Consider the following 23,704-nt stretch of genomic DNA (forward strand, 5'->3'; position numbering starts at 1 on the left):
ATTTATTGTCTGGATGAACTTGTGTTGATGAGCTGTGATATTAAAACCAGTCCATACCTGATCATACAGTTGAACCATGGATCCAGCCAAAGCATACACTTTGGCGGGATTTCCCCAAACAGGGTGGCGACCCAGTTGTTTATTCATGATGGGGGTCAGGTAGGCTCCATAAATAGCCTGAAGTTGCTCCTTGTCGGGATATCTAAAAAAAAAAAAAAAAAAGCAATTTGCATTTTTCCCCCCTTCTATTGGGTAACTCTCCTACTTGCATTTTGATTTAAAATCTTAAAATCTAACGGCATTTTAGTATGATCCAAGTGTACTTGAACCTCAAGAAAAGAAATGTATGAAAATGAATGCTTAGAAAATTCATCTAAATTTTTGTTAAGAATACTTACATTTACATAAAATACTATAGATTATTCTGATGAAGAAATGACCTACCCAATGCAGCAGATTCTGACAATGGATGTGAGGCGGGTGGTCAGTTTGTGACGGCCAAGGCCTGTCCCAGCATTCATACTGGCCACAATCTGTACTCCTTCAAGGCCAACCCACTCCAAATTCTGGTCATAGAAACCATTGTAAGTGATGACCTAAAATAAAAGTGATAAACTTGTTCATATGCAATATTTCTATTATACAGGGAAAAGTTATAATAATGAGCATTGAAATACATAATATAGGGATGTATTTTATTTGCAAGTAAACTTATCATCTTTGAATTGTCTGATGTGGGTCTAGTTTAGTCACCATAAAATGAAACTGTTATTTTCTGTCAAAAATATCAAATAATTCAACATTTTTTAAAGCGAAGGTAATCCGTGGTACATCATCATTTCAAACATTTCATTAATCATGCATGCAAATCTTAAAGATTTCAATTACTGCATTGTATTGTTTGAATTTCCCATACAGTAACCTTGACCTTTCATAATTAACTTTGAAAGTTATAGATCTATATTAAAAGTAATATGTCTTTACGTCTACAAGACAAGAAGAGGAGAAATGTGGCTTGAATTTTTTCCACAAGGCCAAACCAAGAAAATGCAAATAAATGAATGCAAAAACAAACATACAAACAAACAAATAAGATAATATCAGCCCACTGCAACTCAGTTTTATGGAGATAAAAAAATACACATCCATGAAAATTGGCCTCTAAAATTTTTAACGACTCCAGAGTAACTTGGTACCTGTTGGAGGAATGCCACTAGCTGACATGTTCCCCACTTGTCTGGTTTAGGCAGGTTCAGATCTTTTAGGTATAGAACTAGACGTTCACAGTCCTTGGGTCGGTACACCCTGCCAGTGTTGGTGTTTAACACCATACAGCTTTGACTCAGCTTCTGTAGAACATGTGTTGGGTTGGTCTGTGCACTGCAGTGAACCACAGCAACCTGAGTGGACCTCAGCTGCTCAAAACAATGCTTCAGCAACATCCTGCAACAATTAATATTTCCAAAATTCCATTCTTGATTTATTCTTTCCATCCTACACTTGCTGTACATAACCACAGGGAAAAACATTCCACAAATTGAAAGTAAATTTTAAAAGCTTCATCTGATGCAAGCCTAGGGTCATACAATTAGCCTCTTACTCATCAACAATTACAGTCTTACAGAAAATTCAAATTGGTTTTCAGGTGACAAAGTTTAACTATAGAAGTAAAAATTATATCAGAGATTATAGTTCTTTCCTTACAGAGTACTTACCCCTTTCCACACCCCTCAGGTCCCACCAAGATGAAGGGCTGTTTGTTGTCAGCTTGTAGCCAGGGGGCAAAGTAATCCAGACCCCGCTGAACATCCCCAGTCCTGACCACAGGGAGAGAACCCCCAGAGGAGAAGTTCTCCACACTCAAGTCTCGAACAGCCTGCAGAATATACAAGATCTTCTTTTATTTCTGCTTGCTTACTGATTTGGTGATTTGTTCATTACAAATGCATTGAAACTGCATGAATAAAACAAAGATGAAACAGGAATTTCAATTAGATTTTGTTATCATAAAGCAAATGCAAGTCTAGAATTCAATAAAAGTATTTAAAATACAAATTTACTTTAGTATCTATTATCCTGTGTTCCCCATAGCAGATCTGTTCTAATACATAACTGTTCTAATAAAACTAAACTGGATCTAACTAGAATACAAGTATGCAACAATATTTCATAAGCACTGTATACAGACAGGTTTTATCATATAAAACATCAGATTGTACTTCAAAATACTCTAAGGATGTTGAAATTCATTTGAATTTGATGAACTCTGCACAGGTATTATGTAGGTATTCAAAATGTGGTGGTGCTGGTTGCAACTTACTGACATGTTGAAATGAATAAAATGTTTTCTAAAGTGAATTATAGATTTCAGATACGATAGGTATATTTCATCATAAACATTTTATTATCAGTATGTAATACATTTACAACATGCAAATGTGATTCTCACATGATTTTTCAATACATTTTAGCATGAAATATACTTAGCAAAAGGACCACAAAATTTTAGGATAGAGATAATATTTTTCTCATTTGATTTAATGAATAATGGTTAGTTAAGATTAGTTAATGTTCCACTGAAATATGAATAAAATATTCATCTATGAATATTCAGTTTTAGGCCACTTTTGACATACTCCCTACAAAAATCTGTCCAGATACCCTATATATTTTTTCATTGATACTCGTCAAAGGTTACTCTATCATACACACTGAACATGAATTGTATAAAAGTTTGCATGAAATCTCTATAGAAGAAAGAAATAAGCTTTGTTGTCCTTCTTAGTATTCTTACATATAATTTGGATAAACCACCTTTAGATATACACTGTACTTCATTGAAATTGTAAACTACATGTAGTTACATATGTTCCACTGTAACAAATGAATCACTTTTTAGGGGCTAATATTCAGCCCCATTAAACATAAAATCTGATAAACGATCAGAAATAAACAAGTATTCAATGCGTAGAACAATCAACAACATCCTTTTTGTTTTAGATGCAGTAAAACAAAATTTACCTATCTCCCACAATTTCTCAAAAGCAAGACAAAATGAAGTTACTTTTGTCTAATTTCAGCTTTAGAAAATACAAAGGGTTGTCATGCTCCAACAGCAATTTCACTGGAATCATCCTCATAACATTAAAGTGATTGCTTTATGTTTACCACTCTAAAATCCTGACATAAAATACCCCCTTTTGCTTTCAAAACTCTTAATTTGTGAAATTGTATTTACATTTTCATGATATGATAATCAGACTCAATTTTTACACTGACATTTTTGGGGTAGGGATTGTCAGTCAGTATGTATACATGTACCAGGTAGTTCTTTAACTCATCCACTGTCTGCATACATGGCTTATCAAGACAAACATTCCAATCATTTAGAATAATCAACTAACTAACAACTCAATGCCTACCCCATCAACAAAAATTTCAACCTGAAATATTTGCAAATCATTTTAGAATGGAAATCAAAATACAAAAAATGAATTATCAAAAGCAGTTGTTTTCTGTATAGTTTTAATGGTTTTTATTTCTCCTTTCATTAATTTTTACCTCCATGCTGTAGGTCATCAGACGACCCATGTTTTCATCATAAAATGTATCCAGCGGATGTCTAGAGTCTGGTGGCATCTCTTGGGTCCATGTGAATACCTACAATCATCAAAAGTATGCAATATTAACTTTCAGCCAGCAGAAAATTCTTCTGCATGTACCTGCATCTTCCACCATTAGTTGGTGTGTTGGTGGGTGTGAACAATGGTTTGTTATGACCACATCCTACCTCTTTGGCAAATGCTTCTCTACTTCCTTCGTTAAGATTCCCCCCTAATCCATGGATCAAGCAGACAGCAAAGTGAGCCTTATTTCTGACGTTGTGGAGGTGAGAGAGTCCATTTAGCACCACCCCAATCAGACTTGTTTCCACCACAAAGTCATTCTGTCAATGATGAATTACAAAGGAATACTGGATATAAGTTTCTGTTTCTCACAAGATATAATTGCAATGTTCAATTTTGCCACCACCTTACTAGATCCCAATATGAGAAATGGAGCAAATCTTTTATTGTATACAGTTCACAATATTTTATAACGTAGACTCAAGCACTCAGCTGACCTGCTTAAGGACCCAATCCACAGCCTTATAGAAATGATCCTCAATCCAGCCGGACATTATGTGCTGTTCACTCTCAGGCTGGGAGCTCAACCATGAGTTCACCACTGCCTTGATGTCTGTATCCTCATCACTAGATGTAAATGTAAAGAAATACAATAAACTGATTCAATAGAGCATAGTGTATGAATTGCTTATTGACCCTTATTGTCAGAAACCCAGTCGGTAGGACTTAAGTGCCACCGACCATAGGTTTCTGACGATGATTGACCCCTAAAATGGAGTGGGATAAATATTGTTAAAATTTTCCTCAAATTGATTTAAAAGTGACATGACCAACAGCACATGCATAATCAGTGCATAATATTGTTAACAGTTTCCTTAGCTTCTTGCTTGATAAAAGATATGATAATCCTATCACTGTCAATTCCTTGCATTACACAAGAAAATGAAATTGTAAGTGCTTTAAGGACATAAATTTAACAGAATTTTGATTTCACTAGAGAAGCTTCTCATACATTGATATAAATTATCCATGTATGACAAAGAATCTACAGAGAGCACACCACCAGGTGATGCCAGTTTGTGAGAAAAATACAAAACAAAACAAGAAATAAGTCTTAAGGTGGGATTCCACCAAACAAAATCTCAAGTTGCTGAGTATAGCTAAGAATGTTTACAAACACATGGAACAGTACAATGTTCATGCTAATTCTAGCCAAAATGACTTGTACATATGCTTAGCCAGGGTTTACATGTTTTGTTGACACGAGTGCCAAATGATGCTGTGTGCAGTTTTGGAAATGCCTGACAATAACTAATTATGGCTCATTGTGGCATATGATCATCACGATTTCTTTGTTTGTATGTTGTTTTAGATCCCATTCAAGAATTTTTAAATCATGTTGAGAAGTCACAAGTTGTACGTGAAGTGCCACAAATTTTGACCCATGCGTGGCACTTATAGCTGAAGCAGCGAGGGGTTCTTTATTTTGACAATGTCTATCATGACAGGAGCCCTTCATTTTCAAGTTAATATACGAGAGACCTGTGACTTTCACTGTTAATATACGAGAGACCTGTGACTTTCACTGTTAATATACGAGAGACCTGTGACTTTCACTGTTAATATACGAGAGACCTGTGACTTTCACTGTTAATATACGAGAGACCTGTGACTTTCACTGTTAATATACGAGAGACCTGTGACTTTCACTGTTAATATACGAGAGACCTGTGACTTTCACTGCTAATATACGAGAGACCTGTGACTTTCACTGTTAATATACGAGAGACCTGTGACTTTCACTGTTAATATACGAGAGACCTGTGACTTCCACTGTTAATATACGAGAGACCTGTGACTTCCACTGCTAATGTTGGGTACTTGGAACATTTGTTGAATATCTTAGATTTGATGCAGTGCTGGGATTGATAGCTAAACCTGGGTCTCCTGGTTGTAAAGTGAACACCCTAACCACTTTGTAGTACAAATAAGAGTAGGTCATGTTTACAGTGTTATAAAAGTGTTCTTTGAAGGTTTTTATGATGTGCAAGGAAAAATGTCACTTTAAAAGGAGACAAGGAAGGAAAGTTTGCTTTTGTTTAACCTGAGGAAAATCATTCCCATCCTAGAGATGGTAGCAGGAGAGGCACAGCTCAAGTCATGTGTTTCAAACAGGAAGTTCACATTTGGTCCAAACTGGATTCTCTCTCCAGAGGGCATGGTCAGAAGCCTGTTGTCATCCAGTACTGAATTCAGGGACTCAATCCATTCTGGGTCAATGTCACCATCACAAATAATCCAGGACTGGATCTCTGTGAACAAACAGTGGAAGAATTATTGATATTGTAAAGTTACATACCTCCTAGAAAATTTACTGCTCCCTCTACCTCCTGAAATTTTCTGATCAATGGACTGTATATGAAACTAACTTGTATATTCCAAGAAACATTTGTCTCTTGCAGAGGCAAAGGTAAAAATATAACAGACAAGACAGATGGATGGAAAGATGGACAAATGGGGAGATGGACAGAGATAGATGATTGATGAACAAAGTGATCCCTGAGTTTGCTAAATTATGCATACAAATGTTATGCCGATGAATATGAACATTGCACCATAATTTATGCTGAATATATGCATGCACCCTTGTTTCAAAATCAATGTAGTTTCAACTTAAAACAAGAGCTCCGCAAAGCAGGGCATCCCCTAACAATATAAGCAATCAGTAAATGACCTTTGATCTTTTGACCCCAAAATCAATAGGCTTCTTCCTCTCTTGATAATAGAGTTGGATATTGCCAGTGAAAATTATTCTGTGATATATCTCTGTTCAATTTAGTGATTCCCTGTATGTCAGTGGTCTAACCATATCTGAGGTTTGTGTCACTATTTCACATCTAGTAGTTTTCTGTAACATAACTTACAATTATCAAACCATTTTATTTAATACTTTAATGATTATCAAGTTTTTCTACATATTGATAAATTTATTTTAAAATACCAGTACTTGATTCTCATATCACTATAGATGTATATTATTACCACAGGTCATACTGCAATATATCAATATCGGTTATATTACACACCCCTACTTCATAACAAAGCTACATGTGAAGAACCAAACCAACTGAGCAAATATGTGGCCTGTAGAGTGTCTAGAAGCTATTTTTATGAAGCCCCAGTGACCTTTGACCCTAAAATCAATAGGGTTCTTCCTCTCCTGCTAACATAGCTACATGTGAAGTATCAAATCAATCAAGCAAAAATGTGGCACATAGAGTGTCTGCGAGGTTTTCTATAAAGTCCCGTAGTGACCTTGACCTTTGACATACTGACCCCAAAATCAAAATGGTTCTTCCTGCTACATGTGAAATATGAATCAATTGAGCAAAAAATGTGGCCTGTAGAGTGTCTACAAGTTCAAACTAACAGTCCCGTTACTATATCTGCCCTCTCAATGACCTGTGAGGGGATAATAACTACCAGCCATTACAATTATCAAGTCTTAACCACTATTACCACCTACCCTGTATCAATATCCCTAACTACTATTACCACCTACCCAGTATCAATATTCCTAACCACTATTACCACCTACCCTGTATGAATTCTTAACCACTATTACCACCTACCCTGTATCAATATTCCTAACCACTATTACCACCTACCCTGTATCAATATTCCTAACCACTATTACCACCCACCCTGTATCAATATTCCTATTAACCACTATTACCACCTACCCTGTATCAATATTCCTAACCACTATTACCACCTACCCTGTATCAATATTCCTATTAACTACTATTACCACCTACCCTGTATCAATATCCCTAACTACTATTACCACCTACCCTGTATCAATATTCCTAACCACTATTACCACCTACCCTGGGGTTCCTTGACTACTTGTCGAGCACTGTAGGTAAGTACTCCATCTGTCCACTCTCTTGTATCAATGTCGATTTGACCCAGTAACTAAATATACAAAAAAAAACCCACATTTTAATGGTCATACTTAAGAAATAAATTTCATTTTTAAAAATACATAAGGGTATCAAGATTCACATGCGCATTGTTCACAACTGCAGCACATTCATGAGAAAATGGCTATCATTACAATTGGTAAAGATATCAAAGACAAAAACATAGGAAATGTAAATATTGTCTTTTAAAATACAAAAATATTACCTATACATTTCCATGTTCTTGTATAGCAAGAATACTTTACTTTCTTATTATAAGGATATTTCCTTTTTCTATGTGTGGTAAGGCCACTGAAATCTTTACCTGTGTCCTGTGCATGGCCTTAGGGTTCATGGTATACTTTTTGACTTCCTTGCCAAGTTTGTGGAGCCCCTGTCTGAGAATTTTCCACAGGGTGGTTTTACCAGAACCACTGGGGCCAACCACCACCACACCAGTCCTCTGTCTCAGCTGCTCATACAGCTCCAAGGCCTTTTTGATCTGGAAAAAGTTTTAAAAAGCATATCAGTTAGGTACCCTAATATTTCTTCAGATATTGATGCAGTTCATACTGTATGCATATTTGTTTTAATGCATTCAAAAATTAAGGCAAAAATTCAGAGCTGATGCACTGTTTGATAAAATCATAAATCAGTGTTCCTGTCATGTATGGATAACCAGAGAATTCCATACAGTTTTACTTTAGTACAACCATCAGATAAACTGACAGTTCAGATCTGTAAAATACGGTATTCAGAATACAACCCAATCCCAAAGTAATCTCAGTTTACAAGACACCTTCTATCAAGTGCAGGAAAACACAAATGATGCACTCACAATACCGTGCTGAAATTCCTACATTTCCTTACCTGGACTTCATTGACCTTGAGGTTGGTTTCCTCACAGACTGATCTGATGGCAGTGGCTAGCTCCTCATATTCAATGTCCTTAAACTCAATTCCAGGGAAAACATCTTTCATCAAAGCATTGAATCGAGCACAGTCGGAAAATGTCAATTTGGACAATGTGTTGATTCTCAGAGCCTGTACGACCAACTTGGCCTCAAACTTGCTGTCCACTTTGGCTGTTTTTATCATGCAAAGAGAAAGTTCAATAATCTATGACAGGTAATCTGAATCTGAACAAGTGGACTTCTGAAAACTTTTAAGTATTGTAATGATTGAAAGAGAATGAACTTTGTTTCCTTATTTCAACAAAAATCTTTCCTACCTCCTTTTTTCTTGGCCTGCTGCAGTAAGTTTCCACACCCTCTGAGGACAGTCTTCAGGGCTCTCAACCCCCAGTCATAGTGTTGCTGTGGTGTAAGTAATTCCCTGTAAAATAGAAATACATAAAAAACTTTTTCTTAAGCTATTGAGAATGTGTTGTAAGAATTGTTTGAGATAAGCTTCAATAGACAACACTAGACATTGACCTTTTTGTGTGTTTCTAATTACAAAAATCAAAAGGATAACTCATGTTTGAGTATTGTTTGTATATTCACTTCTCCTAATGCTGATATCATTGTTCAGTGAATCATTTGATTTATATATAAAGCCATGACAAAAACTGCCAAACAGTCTGAGTGATTTATAGTGTCGATGTAATTAGAGTTAACGCTATACAAATTAACTCCCGTTATGGAGACCAGCAATTCACCTGGGCCTATTGTGTACAACAAAAGATAACTCTCGCGTAATTTAGTTGACGTAATGTGAGAGACGTAAGCCATTTTAGTAAATAATTTTACCCCCATCATCCGACTCAAATTTTGATCTTTGAAGTCCGCCCTAGACTTCTGTCATTTTATCATTTTCATTAAACTGGCTATGCCATACACTATTGAGGAAGTCAGTGTAGATCATTGTCATTGTATATCATTGGAGTTTCTCGATAACTTTAATGGCTTCACACAATTTCCAGTACGAACTTGGTCATCAAATACTTCCCTGGTCTATTCACAGATAGCTGTGCTTCTGGTGGAGGTGGGGCCTTTTCCAACAACAGATGGCTTGTCATTATGTGACCTGTTATATGGGACTCACGGGTATTCAGAGACACAAATAAGTCACTCGCACAGTGACAGATAAACTATGATAATGATCTACACTGACTTTCTCAATAGGAAAGTCATACATCTTAATTTGAAATAATCTAATTTCTTTTGTAAAACCCGATTTGATTGGTTCATTTGACTTTATCAACATTCTTTACATTGTATAAACAGAGTTGCCATTAAGTTGATGTCCTAGGAATGACTTCACAGTACATCTGGCTCCTGTTTCCAATTTGTTGTTAAGACAATATTGCTCTGCTTCATTTAAAATTCAAATCTTCTTTATAGCTATTCATTGAAATACATCAAATGTGTTTTACTAAATTTGATCATATGGAATGAAAGTAATTTCTACTTATTTTACACAATATAAAGTAAGTTGGGGCAGTTTAGGCTCTTTTATAAACTACTTAGTGGTTTATTATGTTTAAACTGACCCAACTTGCTTTACATCCTATAAAATGAGTAGAAATTTCTTTCACTACTTTTATATAATACAAAGCAATTGACATGTGAGGGATATTTACAAGAAATTATCTTTCTTTCCAAGTTGTAAATTATTTTAACATGTAAATTTCCACATAACCATTGGAGCGAGTGAAAAGATGAGGTTTGTTTGCTGATATCTTGACATGTATCTCTACATATCTTGCTGGAGGAAGGTGCAATTTTCTTTTGGTGTAGTTATAATCAATCATTGTTTGCAAAAAATACCCTTAATCTTATTTTGGTTTTTTTGTAAACAATCTGTATATATCATAATATATGTTCAATATATTGAAACTACCCTTAAATTTGACAATGTTTGACAATTTTGGTCCAATATCAACAATGCTGCGAATTTTTATGACATCCCAAGGATATTTCAAGAAAATCTGACTATGCTTTATCTCTCTAATTACTTTATATTTCTTTGGTATGGCATCTTCCACTTGCACAAAAGCTATTTATTACAAAATCTTTGGAATGTACAAATATTGGGTCACATGACTGATTTAATCATGTGACAGTAAAAGGGACATTCTCTGTAGGATACTAAATATCGCATCACATGACTGATTTAATCATGTGACACTAAGAGACATCCCCTGGGGGATATTAAATGTTGGGTCACATGATTGAATTAATCATGTGACACTAAATGAGACATTCTCTGTGGAATATTAAATATTGCATCACATGACTGATTTAATCATGTGACTCTAAGAAACATTCTCTGTGGGATATTAAATATTGGGTCACATGACTGATTTAATCATGTGACACTAAATGAGACATTCTCTGTGGAATATTAAATATTGGGTCACATGACACTAAAAGAGACATTCTCTGTGGGATATTAAATATTGGGTCACATGACTGATTTAATCATGTAACACTAAAAGAGGCATTCTCTGTGGAATATTAAATATCGAGTCACATGACTGATTTAATCATGTGACACTTAAAGAAACATTCTCTGTGGGATAACAAATATACCTAATTTCCTCTAAATAATGAATATCTGCACAGTAACATGAATTTTAGCAATATGATAATAGATTTGTGAAGTGTCATATTTACTAACTTTACATAATTAAAACAGCCTTAATATTGCTGCATAATTAACCTGCTTACTAGATCTCACATGAATAAACCTTTTTTCTCGATCTATAAATAGGATTTTATTCTCACTTGGACAAGTTGAACACAGCCACCAGTTTCCTTCCCAGCTCTTTGCCTGCCTTAAATCCCTCTGAGAACAAAATGACCTCTGCAATCTGCTCATTGTCTGGCTTAGACATGGCCACTGGTCGGAACAGCTGCTTCAAATTGTCTGGCAACTTCTGTCGACCACCATAACCCTTGCCTGCTGGATTCATGGTGATGAAAATTCCAGAATTATGGTCAATCTCCACCTAAATATAAAGAGAATATTTATTTGAGAGTATATATGGTAAAGAAATGAAAATAATAACTGGTGAAGTGGTAACTAACAAGGATCAAACTTTTAAATTCAAGAACAAAAGTGAATCAGAATGTTATGATTCTAATTTACGTTTCTGCCCAGCAGCTCTGCCATGGGGGCCCGGTTTTTTATTGCATCTTGAATGACTTGGATCTGCATGGACACTGCTGAGAGCACCGCCTCCTCCAGACGATTGAACTCGTCAAAACATCCCCAGGCCCCACACTTCACCAAACCAATGAAGATCCTCCCCATGGATTTCACATCTATGCCCTGTTCAAATAAATATGCTGATCATGTTATCCAACTTTGTGTCATACTGATACAAAACTGTTAGATCCGTGCATACTGATACAGAACTGTTAGATCCGTGTCATACTAATACAGAACTGTTAGATCCGTGTCATACTAATACAGAACTGTTAGATCCGTGTCATACTGATACACAACAGTTAGATCCGTGTATACTGATACAGAACTGTTAGATCCGTGCATACTGATACAGAACTGTTAGATCCGTGCATACTGATACAGAACTGTTAGATCCGTGCATACTGATACAGAACAGTTAGATCCGTGTCATACTGATACAGAACTGTTAGATCCGTGCATACTGATACAGAACTGTTAGATCCGTTCATGTGTTTTTTTAAAAACATTCTGTAAAGTTATCATAACATGTATTGGAAAGATTTTGTGAATGCAAGGAAGCATATCAAATCAAAATACTGAATAGCACTAATGTATATTGGCATTTACATGAAATACGGCTTTCCTTTAGCAATATTAGCAAGGTGTAATACTAGTTATTTTTTTCACTGGCAGTTCTAAATGTGTAATCCATCACAAACTTGATAAAGAGGAGAAGAAATGCTAAACTTTGCCCCTATTGATATAGATATGTGACTTTATAGTTATAAACTGAAATATCTAACAATTTTGTTTCAAAACATCCTACATGGAGATTTACTGTTAAATTCTATAGTCAACTGAAACAGGTGCCCTGTGTTTTACAAAAGAACTTACAACTTGTGACCAACTTTATATACTGAGATTTTCCCGTTTATGGCAAGATCATTCACTCCAATGCAAAATGGTTAAAAAAAGTAGAAATTTAAGCCTAAGAAAAGTTTTAATTAATTCATTGAAACCAATAATTGTGTAATACGATTTAAGACTTGCTACTTTGTTGTAAGTTGTTTTGTAAAATAGACCCAAGATTTTATCAACATTTGATACACTCCCTAATTTGTCCCAGTCACTTTATAGTGCTTTTAATGGACTTAACTCATCTTAGTTTACTTTATAATATATGAGAGTTTGAGCAAAATCTTTATTGAAGAGAAGAAATAAGTTTGTCGTACTTATTTTTACAAATCTTGCCCATTTGATAAAAACACAGTTATTGTTGAATGCCATCTAGCTCGCTTACCTCATCACAGTTGAAGACCAGCACCTGACGACCAAACAACCCACCCATAGCCTTTACAGACTCCGTTTTTCCTGTACCTGCCGGGCCATAGGGGTTACCTCCTAATCCCATGTGCATACCTACAACAATATATATACACAATTCACTCATCCTGTGTGCATACCTACAACAATATATATACACAATTGACTCATCCTGTGTTTCCAGCAAAAAGTTTAAAGCTTTAGAAACATCAGAGGTTTTAAGGATAAAAAAAAACGTAGCTAATTTGAAACCTACACGTCCTCCAAAGGATTCGACCCACAAACCACCAGATATGGCCTAGTCTTAAAGATTGATTTTGATATGAAATATTACCCAGGATTTGTGCTATTTGTAATCTTTTTTCTTTTCTCTATATATTTCATAGTATTCAAATACCATGTCTTCAAAATAAGGGTATTTTATTGTCACTTTCATGTTGACATATTTCACTTGTTTTTGCATTGTGAATTTTTATATATATATTATGCAATAAGTAAAAACAAGTTTAGTCTTAATACATTATACTTAATGCATAGTGATATAAACTTTGCAATGGGCCCTGCAAAAATATAATTCCAAGTTATTTTTTCTTTGATTTTGATGAATAATGGTATTATAAACTGAAATATCTAACGATTTTATTTCAAAACATTCTACATGGGGATTTACCGTCACATTCTCTAGTCAATTGAAACAGGTTTTATTAACATTTGACACACTCCCTGTAAAAATTTGTCCCAGAAACCTAATAATTTTTTCATTGATTTAACTCATCTTAGTATACTCTATAATATATCAGAGCTTCAGCGAAATCTATATTGAAGAGAAAAAATAAATTTGTCGTAATTTTTTGAAAAATCTCGTCCATTTGATAAAAACAGTTATTTTTTGTATGTGTGTATTTATATGGATATCTAACATATGTCTCATATTATAACTGTTTTAATCAAAGCTTTATGTATTTGGTTTTAAATCAGTGTTTACAAACAACCATACATGTCACTCAGCCTTCTGTAATGCAGATTCAAGTGACAGTCATGTGATCATTTCAGATGTCAACAAACATGAATACTGGGGCATTTTATCATTAACAAATGTATTTAGGCTGTTACCACACTGTAGTCATTTTATAAATAATCTTTCCAGATATTTTTATTTAAACTAAAATGTTTTCAGGCATATAATTCAGGGAAAGTTGATATCTTTTAAAACTAAATCAGTTAAACTGAAATAATTCTTTAAGCTTGGAAGAAAAAACCCCAGGTCATACAGATTTAATGTCTATATCAAATTAATAGTAAACATGAATATCTCGTCAAATTCAATTCTGGATATCTTTTATATAGAATACCAGTATTTTGCAAATCTACTTTTGAAAAAAAAAGTAGTTGTATTTATGAAATTTATTTAGCATTCCAAAGGTATTCTGGGGTGTGACCTTGTGTCAGGGTCAGGTAGCATTTGTCTGTCAGTGGTGTGTGCACCAGTTTGGCAGCATTGCCCTGATACTCATAAGTATATTCAAACTCAGCATCCACCATTTGTATGCTACAGAGTCCTTTTCTGTTCAAGTAGAATCTGCAGTATAAAAGAGGAACGTATAACCATGGGTACTGTTATAATACAACTCTGACATGAATTGTTAATGTGTAACAGAAATTAACAAGAGGCCCAAGGGCCACATCGCTCACCTGAGTTACCTTGGCCCATATCTGAAGACTTCCCATATATATTTGCATGTAAAACCTTAGTCCGTATTGTGGCCCCAACCTACCCCTGGAGGCCATGATTTTTACAACCTTGAATCTGCACTATGTTAGGAAGCTTTCATGTAAATCTCAGCTCCTCTGGCCTATTGGTTCTTGAGAGGATGATTTTCAAAGATTTTTTCTATTTATTTCCAATTTCCCATGTAAAACTTTGATCCCCTATTGTGGCCCTAACCTACCCCAGGGGGCCATGATCTGAACAAAAACTTGAATCTGCACTATATCAGGAAGCTTTCATGTAAATCTCAGCTCTTCTGGCTCATTGGTTCTTGAGAAGATAATTTTTAAAGATTTTTTCTATATATTTCTATGTAAAACTTTCATCCCCTATTGTGGCCCCAACCTACCCCCGGGGGCCATGATTTGAACAAACTTGAATCTGCACTGTGTCAGGAAGCTTTCATGAAAATTTCAGCTCCTCTGGCCCAGTGGTTCTTAAGAAGACCTTTAAATGACCCACCCTATTTTTGCATTTTTGTGATTATCTCCCCTTTGAAGGGGGCATGGCCCTTCATTTTAACAAACTTGAAAGCCCTTTACCCAAGGATGCCTTTGGCCCAGTTTGGTTATAATTGGCCCAGTGGTTCTTGAGAAGAAGATGAAAATGTGAAAAGTTTACAATGACACCGAGGACAGACAACGGACAAATTTTGATCAGAAAAGCTCACTTGAGGGCTCAGGTGAGCTAAAAACCAAACTGGACTATTTTTTCCTAGTTTATCACTTAAACTCATGCATTTATTTGTAAATTTGTGGGCATTTATATCCTTTAAAAAAAACACATACATAGAAAATTCTGACTTATTTTGAATTCACACCTAAGTTGCTTGTTCCACATCCACTCCGTCGGTGAGCGAGTGTTGGCCTGCATCAGCTGATGGACGACATCTATAGCATGAATTGTGTCCAGGATAAGAGCCTTCAATTTCAGGTCAAGGACATGTGTCTGGGTGTCACTGGAACTGTCCCCCAGGTCAACATCGGTGTAAGACTCCAGCTGGGAGGCTAGCTCCTTGTTGTACTGAGCCAGAGTGCCTTTAGTGATAGCATGCTCACAGCATTCAGTGAAGCGAATCTGCTCAGCTAAGCACAATACCTGCAATAGAAAATTGATGACATTGTGTAAGACCGATATTTAAGAAGCTGTCTTTTGATACTGTTTCTAGATTACTCTTGTAAGCAGTGTACTAACCTGGGAGGGATATTTTCCTGGATCTAGACTTCCCTTGCCCCCCTTGGCATCCTTCAAACACTCCCTTAGCAACTCTTGCAAAGTTTCCTTCATTTCATCAGCAAGTTTTCCAAGCCAGATCTATAACACACATTGATAAATATGCACCAGAGAAAGCATAGAAATTCTGCATCTAAAAACATGAAATAACCAGTATGGAAATTTGAAATTCTAAAATTGATTTTATCCTAGAGAGGAAAATCTGTGTGGTCATGTGACACAAGCCTACATGAAAACACTGCAATATTAGATAAATTAGATAAATTGCCCATTGTTTGATATATATTTTTATAATATACATGTACCATAAATCCATTACATTTTGAAAGATTTTGTTTTTGCAAGTTTGTCTTGTGAGATTTATCAGTAGAACATTATTTTCATTAATTCTAATTTGTTCAACAAGTATAATATGTATATAAAAAAAAAAAAAAAAAAAAAAAAATCATAAATCAGGAGAATCTTAATTTTGTACACTGATTTTAAAAACACCCTCCTTATCTTTCACATACCTCCACTTCTGGCATGATTTTAACCTTTCTGAGCAGTGGTACCACCTCTCCATCAAGTGACTTCATAGCCAGAATATGCTGGGCATTATCATCAAACTCCACACTGTGGATGCCAGCAAACAGTTTTTTCAGGTGAGTCTGGATAACACTGGGATTGGTGGACTGTCCCAAAATCTCCAGTAAATCATCATCTCCAATAAAGTAGAAACGTGGGAACAAGGATCTCTTCTCCTGCAATTCAGTATCAATGTGCAGAAGGAAGCAATTTCTTTGATATGATTCCCTTTATTATCATCATTCCTGAATCTAGAAGCTACATGTAATTTCTTGAGGATGAATTTATGAGTCAACAAAACTTCAAAATTTTATCTAATATTCTATATAATGTGACATATAACCCATACCTCTAGGAATTCATTGAGTGACTTCTGACACCTCTGGAGCTGATCCAGCATGGTGGTTAGAAGGTTGCGGAGTCCAGCTTTACTCACTAAGGACAAAACTCTGTTGTCTCTGCGGACGTCCATCATTATGTTCCTGATAAATTACATTAGTTAAAATTTGATCCTAAAAGTGTTCGTGTAATTATGTACATGTACAAAAGAATTGCAAATACTCCTCCAGAACATTTGGTCATTGAAAAAATAAAGTTCATTGCTGATATACATGATACACCCATCTGATATGCATGATACACATGTCTGATACACATGTCTGATACACATGATACACATGTCTGATACACATGTCTGATATACATGATACACATGTCTGATATACATGATACACATGATACACATGTCTGATACACATGTCTGATATACATGATACACATGTCTGATATACATGATACACCCATCTGATATGCATGATACACATGTCTGATACACATGATACACATGTCTGATATACATGATACACCCTTCTGTAATGAAATGTATATAATGCATATCTATGTTTGCATGCTAGAAGTCACAAGCTGTGATGCTGTCAATTGCAATTCCAAAATCAGGTCACAGTCACCTACTTTCAGGTCTTGACACACCTTTCCCCAATATGCACCAACTGACCAAGTTTGATGGTCCTATGCCTTAAGTGCTCAGATATGATCTGGATACGATTTGTATATGTTTTGCAATAATATTTGGTTCATGAGACACATTCCCCACAAGAGGAATCAACTGACCAAGTTTGATAGTTGTAGGCCTGACAGTGTGATATGACCTGGACATGAAAGGGCTAGATGGACAAATAGATGGGAAATCCAATACTCAGTACAGCATCAAAAGACAGGTGTATAAAAGCATGTACATCATAAAATTGCACTACCAGTATTTGTAATTCCTAATGCATGGCATAAAACTTTTCAAATGCAAATCTTCATGTCCATGTAAGAAATTCAACTGAAAGAGTGTGAAGTAAATCTATATGGTTCTGTTTGGGATTACAATTACATACAAGTTCATATGCACTATTTGTGGATATAGGAATCAACATGGTATACAACCTATGTCCTCTTACACTGTAGTTTGAATTACCTGAAATCATCATCAACCCTCTTGAATCTTCCCTGCTCCTTGGGTAGAGCTCCCCTGCCAAAGATTGGTTCCAAGTACACCCACTTTCTCTGGATCTGGTTCAGGTTGTGAAGGTACTCGTCCAGATCAGCCAGCCTCTGCTCCCAAACCGAGGCCTTGTCCTGAAAACTCTTGTAGTATGGGGAATCTTTAAGGGACTGCAACAAGGCCTGGTTGTCCCCAACCTAAAGAATGTTGCATGCATATAAATTAACCTGTTAAAAAATGAGCCTCATACATACAAACATTTACTGATACATTAAAATCACAAGAGGATTTTTTTCTTCAGAATCTTGGTGAATCTACTTTGTTTCAAGGTCATAAGCACAAAACTACCAGTAAGTCATAAGACAAAAGTTCCCACATATGAAATTTATTTGGTTTGACAGTTTATAAAGCATTGTGATAATTGGTAAAAAAGTGACAGACAAGTTTTAATCATGTGCAATCAGATCATTCCATCAAATCCTGATCTAGTCAAGTGAGCCAACTCCTCACCTGGCTAACAAGGTCCTTCCAGTCCTTGATCAGCATAATTCCATTCTTATGACTGTCCTCATACTCAGTCAATGTGAACACAGCACCAGCTCCCCACAGGTCCAGCTCACGAATGGCCTCTCGAATAGTCACCTCTCCCTGGGCTCGCTGATTCAACTCCTTCAGGGCATCAGCATTTCTGATGATTTCATCACTGGCATTAAGAACTTGACCAAAGTTTAGCTTCTCCAGAGTGGTTCCCTTTGGCATGTGGAGCAGACGAAAGAGTTCCATCCAGTGATCCTGGGATAGAGGCTCTCCTCTGACCCACTTCAGAACTGGGAGTACGTTCTGAAGAATAATTTTGGAGTTCAGCTTTAATGTACAGTAATGTAGTAAAGCATCTAGTTTAAAGTCTATCATCTTCATTTAACAACAGCATTTCTACAATTAAATGGTTATCTGTTCTTTCAACTTGAGCAATTTCCTCAGTTGATAATTAGTCGTTGCTGTAATACAAACCTTGTACTTGTCAATGTCTTTCTGCAGACGCACTGTCATTGTAGTGGGCTCCTCTGATTTCAGTTTCTCATACCAAGAACTCAAGAATTCCTCAAACAGATAGGCTTTGCTCCTATTCAAATAGAACCCTTATCAACATTTGTTACTACCATAATCATTGAATTCACTACATCCTGTTGACAATAAACACTCACAGTTTCTTCAGTGCTTGCAAAAATAACAAAACATCTAAACCAATGTAGAAACCTGAATGAGATCCAGTCTTCCTTGGCCAGTTCCTGGAGTCCGTTGTTGAAGTCCTCATACAGCCCCCACATGCTCTCATAGTTAGCCATATCTGCCTTCAGTTCATTGGCAATCTCCAAATCTGGAAGCTCCATTCCAAAGTGTTCACAGTCATGTCTAAGACGTGAGAAGATATATTTTGAAACATATGAAGAGACTGAGCAAGGAAAATCAGGCAGAGGTTGGCACATGTCTGGAATCGGCAAATTTCAACTAATTCAAAATAATATATTGTGTTACAATATAAAATTGATTTTCAAACTCTGTTAATGTGTTGGATGTAAAATCCCATGAAAGTCACTATATATACCACTATAAAAGGGCAGATCACTCTGCAAAACCATTATAAAGGATGAATCAAAACCATTTTAAAGGATGCATCAAAACCATTATAAAGGATGTATCAAAACCATTATAAAGGATGCATAACTCTTGTCATTGTACTGGAATGGTGAAATTCCACTGTGTATTACAACCACATTTGTTAAAGAAGAATAAAAAATGTGGTAAAACCTCAAGAATAGAACAAAATTTGGTAGTAGAACAAAATATGGTAGGCCCTGACATACAAGGTGCATTTATCCTATTGGCAGTGCCTGATTTTCAATGGACAGTCTCTTAAGACAGCTTTTGACATGAACAATCCCTGGATAATTATTTAATTAGTCAGTGTACATGAATATGAAAATGTACATGTGTGGAAGAAAAACATGTAAATGTTGTACACACTTCGAAAGTAACCATTTTGAAATAATTTGTTTTGGAGTGGGACTTACACAACAAGAAATTTCCTTTCTAGAAATGTTTAGAAAATGATAGTTGAATATACATTGTAGATATCAGTATGCTACACATTTTCTGTAAATATTTTGTTGGTTCACTGCAAGGAAAGTATATCCTAAAGCAATTTTATGATGTCATCAAAATCATATTCAAAAATGAAATTAGAGCCTACACAAGGGTCTCCCTTGTCTTCTCCAGCTCAGCAAACTCTTGACGTTTGTCCTTGATGACCTGTACTGCTGCTTCACACTTCTTTTTGTCACCATCCAGAGCATCGTCCCCGGGCTTCAGCTGATGCCATCGGGCTGAAAACTTATCAACCTCCTGGATAAAGGCTTTCACTCTGGAGTCCACATTGTTCTTCATCACCTCCACCTGAAAAGTGGTGAATTTACAAACCTCTTAAATCATGCAGTTTTAATCTAATGAAACATAACATATCTGAATGCGTAGAATAGCATTATTGATACTTCTCCCTCTTATTTCTCCATATATACATACACAGTCAGCTGTTAGTCAGTGACAATTTAGCAAATAATTTAACTTTATTTTCAATTTCCAATCTTACATTCGCCTTGTAAATTGCAATCATCTTATCATTTTTCTACATACCTGTTCTTTGACCATGAGTTGGTGACTCTCCATCATCAGTTCAAACTTGTCCCAGAAAGCTTGGAGGGAGCTCAGAGAATCCACTCCACCTCCAGCCACTGACCGCAGCAGTTTGTTCTTAGCCTCAGCCTTCAAAAACAGGGGCTGAATCTGAAAAATAAACATGAAATTTGATGAGCTATTATGCATATCTCTCCTTGGCCATTCCAGCAAACCACTTCCACATCCCACGGCTCTAAATCATCAATACTGGTCAAAGTTCTCAAAACATGATACCATTTATTAAAGCAAAACTTAAACTGATGTTCTGTGGTAACATTGGTATCATGAGTAAAATTTCCAATGATATGAAAGTAATCCTAATTTGATTTACCTCCTTCTTTTTCTTGAGGAATTCGGAATGCTTCCCGTTGGCTTCCCCGATTTCCTCCACACTCTGTGGACGTTTGGAAAGAGTCTCCATGGCTTCCTTGAGGAAGACATCGATTGAGTTGACTTCAAAAGCGATGGCCTTCCTTAAGGAGTTCAAAAGGGCATCAAATAACCGTTGGATGTGATCATCAATGACTGCCTTCACTGGGTTTGTATTCACGGTGATACAGTCAACCTTAATTTGACTGAAAATACATAAATAATTTTCATATAAAACCATTTGAAAATATATATCTGTATTCAATGCAAAACTTCATTGAATTTAACATGAGTTCTCAAAATTAACATTATCAATTCACATGTAATTCAAGTCCAGAACTGTCAATTCTGAACTAGGTCATAAAATAAATTGTGATACAATTTATTTCATACAATCAAGTGATCATTGTGCAATACCTACTGCTGAACTAGTTTCAGTAAATACTTACTATGACCCTCATCTAAACTTTTGGGAAACAAATTTTTGTGGATGCCAAGATTTTACAGTAATGTTCTAATTTGATTTTTGTAGATTGAAACATGTTATAAATTGAGTATTTTGATGTGGTTTTATTTTCATGGGAGAGGGGTACCCACACAATCCACAAATACTGAGCCTCCATGAAATACTAGTATATGTATAATGATTCCAAAGTATGCTTCATTGATATGTAAGATGCTGTACCTTGAAAACTTTTCAGCATCCCGGCCTCTAGTCTTTAAGTCTTTGAAGTTTTTATAAGAAACTTTACCTTGGTAACTTTTCTGCATCCCTGCCTCTTGCCTTTAAGCCCTTGAAGTTTTTCTCCCAGTCAGACAGATCTGTAAGAGTGTCCTCCACAAACTGGTCAAGGTCAATTGATCCAAGGACACACCATTGCTGTCAACAATAAAGAGAGCTGATATAAAATGCCAAAAACTGCATCACAATGTCAGCAGTATGCTATATGTAATTGTGTTTTTCCAAAATGCAATTAGCATACTGCTGGCCTTGAACAAATTAGACAATAACTTTTCTTGATCCCATCGCGTGCACTCACAGATTACACGAGAAAACACAACTAAATAACATTATCCACTGACATGTTTAATACTGCAGTCTAATGGTAGCTAGTCTAAACATATAGAAAATATCTGTGGCAAAACATGTAAATATTCTCAAAAATCCATATCAAAGAGGGATTCTTTGACCAAAAGATATGTATTCACCCAGTTCTAGAATACAAAGATGTAATATAAGACAGTTGTACTGAGGAACAGAGTAAATCATTAGAAAGATTTCAGATAAAGGTTACTCACTCGCAATATTACTGGTATTAGACGCAATGCCTTGTATCAGGAATGGGGCAGGAAACATTGAGTACAAGATGAAAACATCACAAGCACACACTAATGTTTTAAATATGTACTATTTGATATAATAATGTTTGACTACTCAACATCCCCATAATTTAAAAAAAAAAAGAAATTCATTCTGCACATCAATTGCTAGAACTGCTTCTTATTACAACAGCTTTATTCCATCTTCTGTCTGTGGAATGATCTCAGCAAAGTAAATTGCCATCTAATGTGCCCATAAACAGCTCAAACTGCAGTTATGGTAATAGATAATATTCTCTATTGCCAGTTAAGCAAGTTGAATGCAGGCCTTTTTTAAAGTTCATCCTACAGTATCAACACTGTGGACATCACTTTGAAGATGTTTTCATTATTTGTTATAGTGTAATAGCTCTCATAGACAGAAATTTATCATATGATGTACAACTTAATCTAAGTAATACATTGTATGGAGCTTACTTAGTACATTTGAATGAAAACTATTCCTTTGTTAATAAAGTACATGCTTTCATAAAAAGCACAAAAAGATTTCTGTAATTTTACTGTTTTGAAGAATATTATGCTTTCTAAGTATGAATGAACTTAAGCCAACCCTCTCTTATTTGTAAATGGATGATTTATTTAACAATGGTTCTTATTAACATATTAAAGCATGCCTACTGTTCAATCCTTATTCATTGTAAACTAATGTTTTAAAAGGAATAAGATGTTTCTTAACTTAAAATTTGTTATTTTGCTATCTATAACCAACCTTGAATTGTTGCTGGGCTTTGTCAAGTCTCTTGAAGAGAGCATCAGCCTTCCTATAACATGTAATAAACCCCTCAGCATTTCTGTCGATAATGGCAGGAAATATCAGGTTCGTGGTGTCATCTCCCACTCCTTTGAAGTTGTTAGGAATACTGATAAATCGCTTCATTTCTCGGAAATACTTGGCTTTGATTTCTTCAAATGGAGGACGGAATTGCAGCTGTTGTTGCCTATGGAAAAATCATTAGAATGAAAAGACTTTGGCATCATAATTGACATATTGTATGCTTTAAAACAAGGTTTTATGTGCTAGCGGGAACAAGAAGATAGGCAAAGTAAGAAAACAGCACATCATTAAAATATCTCTCATCTATCTGACCAGTGA

At 35.6% G+C, this 23,704-nt stretch overlaps 1 protein-coding gene across 7 annotated transcripts in view; it reads right to left on the reverse strand.

Annotated features, from left to right (window-relative positions):
* Window positions 1-23,704, reverse strand: part of LOC130051721 (cytoplasmic dynein 2 heavy chain 1-like) — a 69,208-nt gene that overhangs the window by 26,543 nt on the left and 18,961 nt on the right. For 4 of the 7 annotated variants that reach the window (XM_056154235.1, XM_056154240.1, XM_056154236.1 and 1 more), the window contains exons 14-43: window positions 23,321-23,549; window positions 21,984-22,111; window positions 21,194-21,437; window positions 20,821-20,970; window positions 20,381-20,583; window positions 19,387-19,542; window positions 19,141-19,252; window positions 18,640-18,969; window positions 18,103-18,326; window positions 16,969-17,101; window positions 16,565-16,795; window positions 16,014-16,133; window positions 15,640-15,917; window positions 14,491-14,630; window positions 13,029-13,147; window positions 11,687-11,869; window positions 11,323-11,546; window positions 8,823-8,926; window positions 8,462-8,676; window positions 7,917-8,093; window positions 7,517-7,604; window positions 5,731-5,938; window positions 4,124-4,253; window positions 3,791-3,946; window positions 3,562-3,660; window positions 3,423-3,443; window positions 1,716-1,876; window positions 1,197-1,443; window positions 445-596; window positions 58-202 (exon numbers count right to left, since the gene is read on the reverse strand). In XM_056154235.1, the coding sequence (XP_056010210.1) occupies window positions 58-202; window positions 445-596; window positions 1,197-1,443; window positions 1,716-1,876; window positions 3,423-3,443; window positions 3,562-3,660; window positions 3,791-3,946; window positions 4,124-4,253; window positions 5,731-5,938; window positions 7,517-7,604; window positions 7,917-8,093; window positions 8,462-8,676; window positions 8,823-8,926; window positions 11,323-11,546; window positions 11,687-11,869; window positions 13,029-13,147; window positions 14,491-14,630; window positions 15,640-15,917; window positions 16,014-16,133; window positions 16,565-16,795; window positions 16,969-17,101; window positions 18,103-18,326; window positions 18,640-18,969; window positions 19,141-19,252; window positions 19,387-19,542; window positions 20,381-20,583; window positions 20,821-20,970; window positions 21,194-21,437; window positions 21,984-22,111; window positions 23,321-23,549 (5,107 nt within the window). The remainder of the gene's footprint in view (window positions 1-57; window positions 203-444; window positions 597-1,196; window positions 1,444-1,715; window positions 1,877-3,422; window positions 3,444-3,561; window positions 3,661-3,790; window positions 3,947-4,123; window positions 4,254-5,730; window positions 5,939-7,516; window positions 7,605-7,916; window positions 8,094-8,461; window positions 8,677-8,822; window positions 8,927-11,322; window positions 11,547-11,686; window positions 11,870-13,028; window positions 13,148-14,490; window positions 14,631-15,639; window positions 15,918-16,013; window positions 16,134-16,564; window positions 16,796-16,968; window positions 17,102-18,102; window positions 18,327-18,639; window positions 18,970-19,140; window positions 19,253-19,386; window positions 19,543-20,380; window positions 20,584-20,820; window positions 20,971-21,193; window positions 21,438-21,983; window positions 22,112-23,320; window positions 23,550-23,704) is intronic. The other 3 variants (XM_056154241.1, XM_056154239.1, XM_056154237.1) reach the window with 1 other exon arrangement.

The sequence above is a fragment of the Ostrea edulis genome, chromosome 2 (assembly GCF_947568905.1).
Source record: "Ostrea edulis chromosome 2, xbOstEdul1.1, whole genome shotgun sequence".
Lineage (NCBI taxonomy): Eukaryota > Metazoa > Mollusca > Bivalvia > Ostreida > Ostreidae > Ostrea > Ostrea edulis.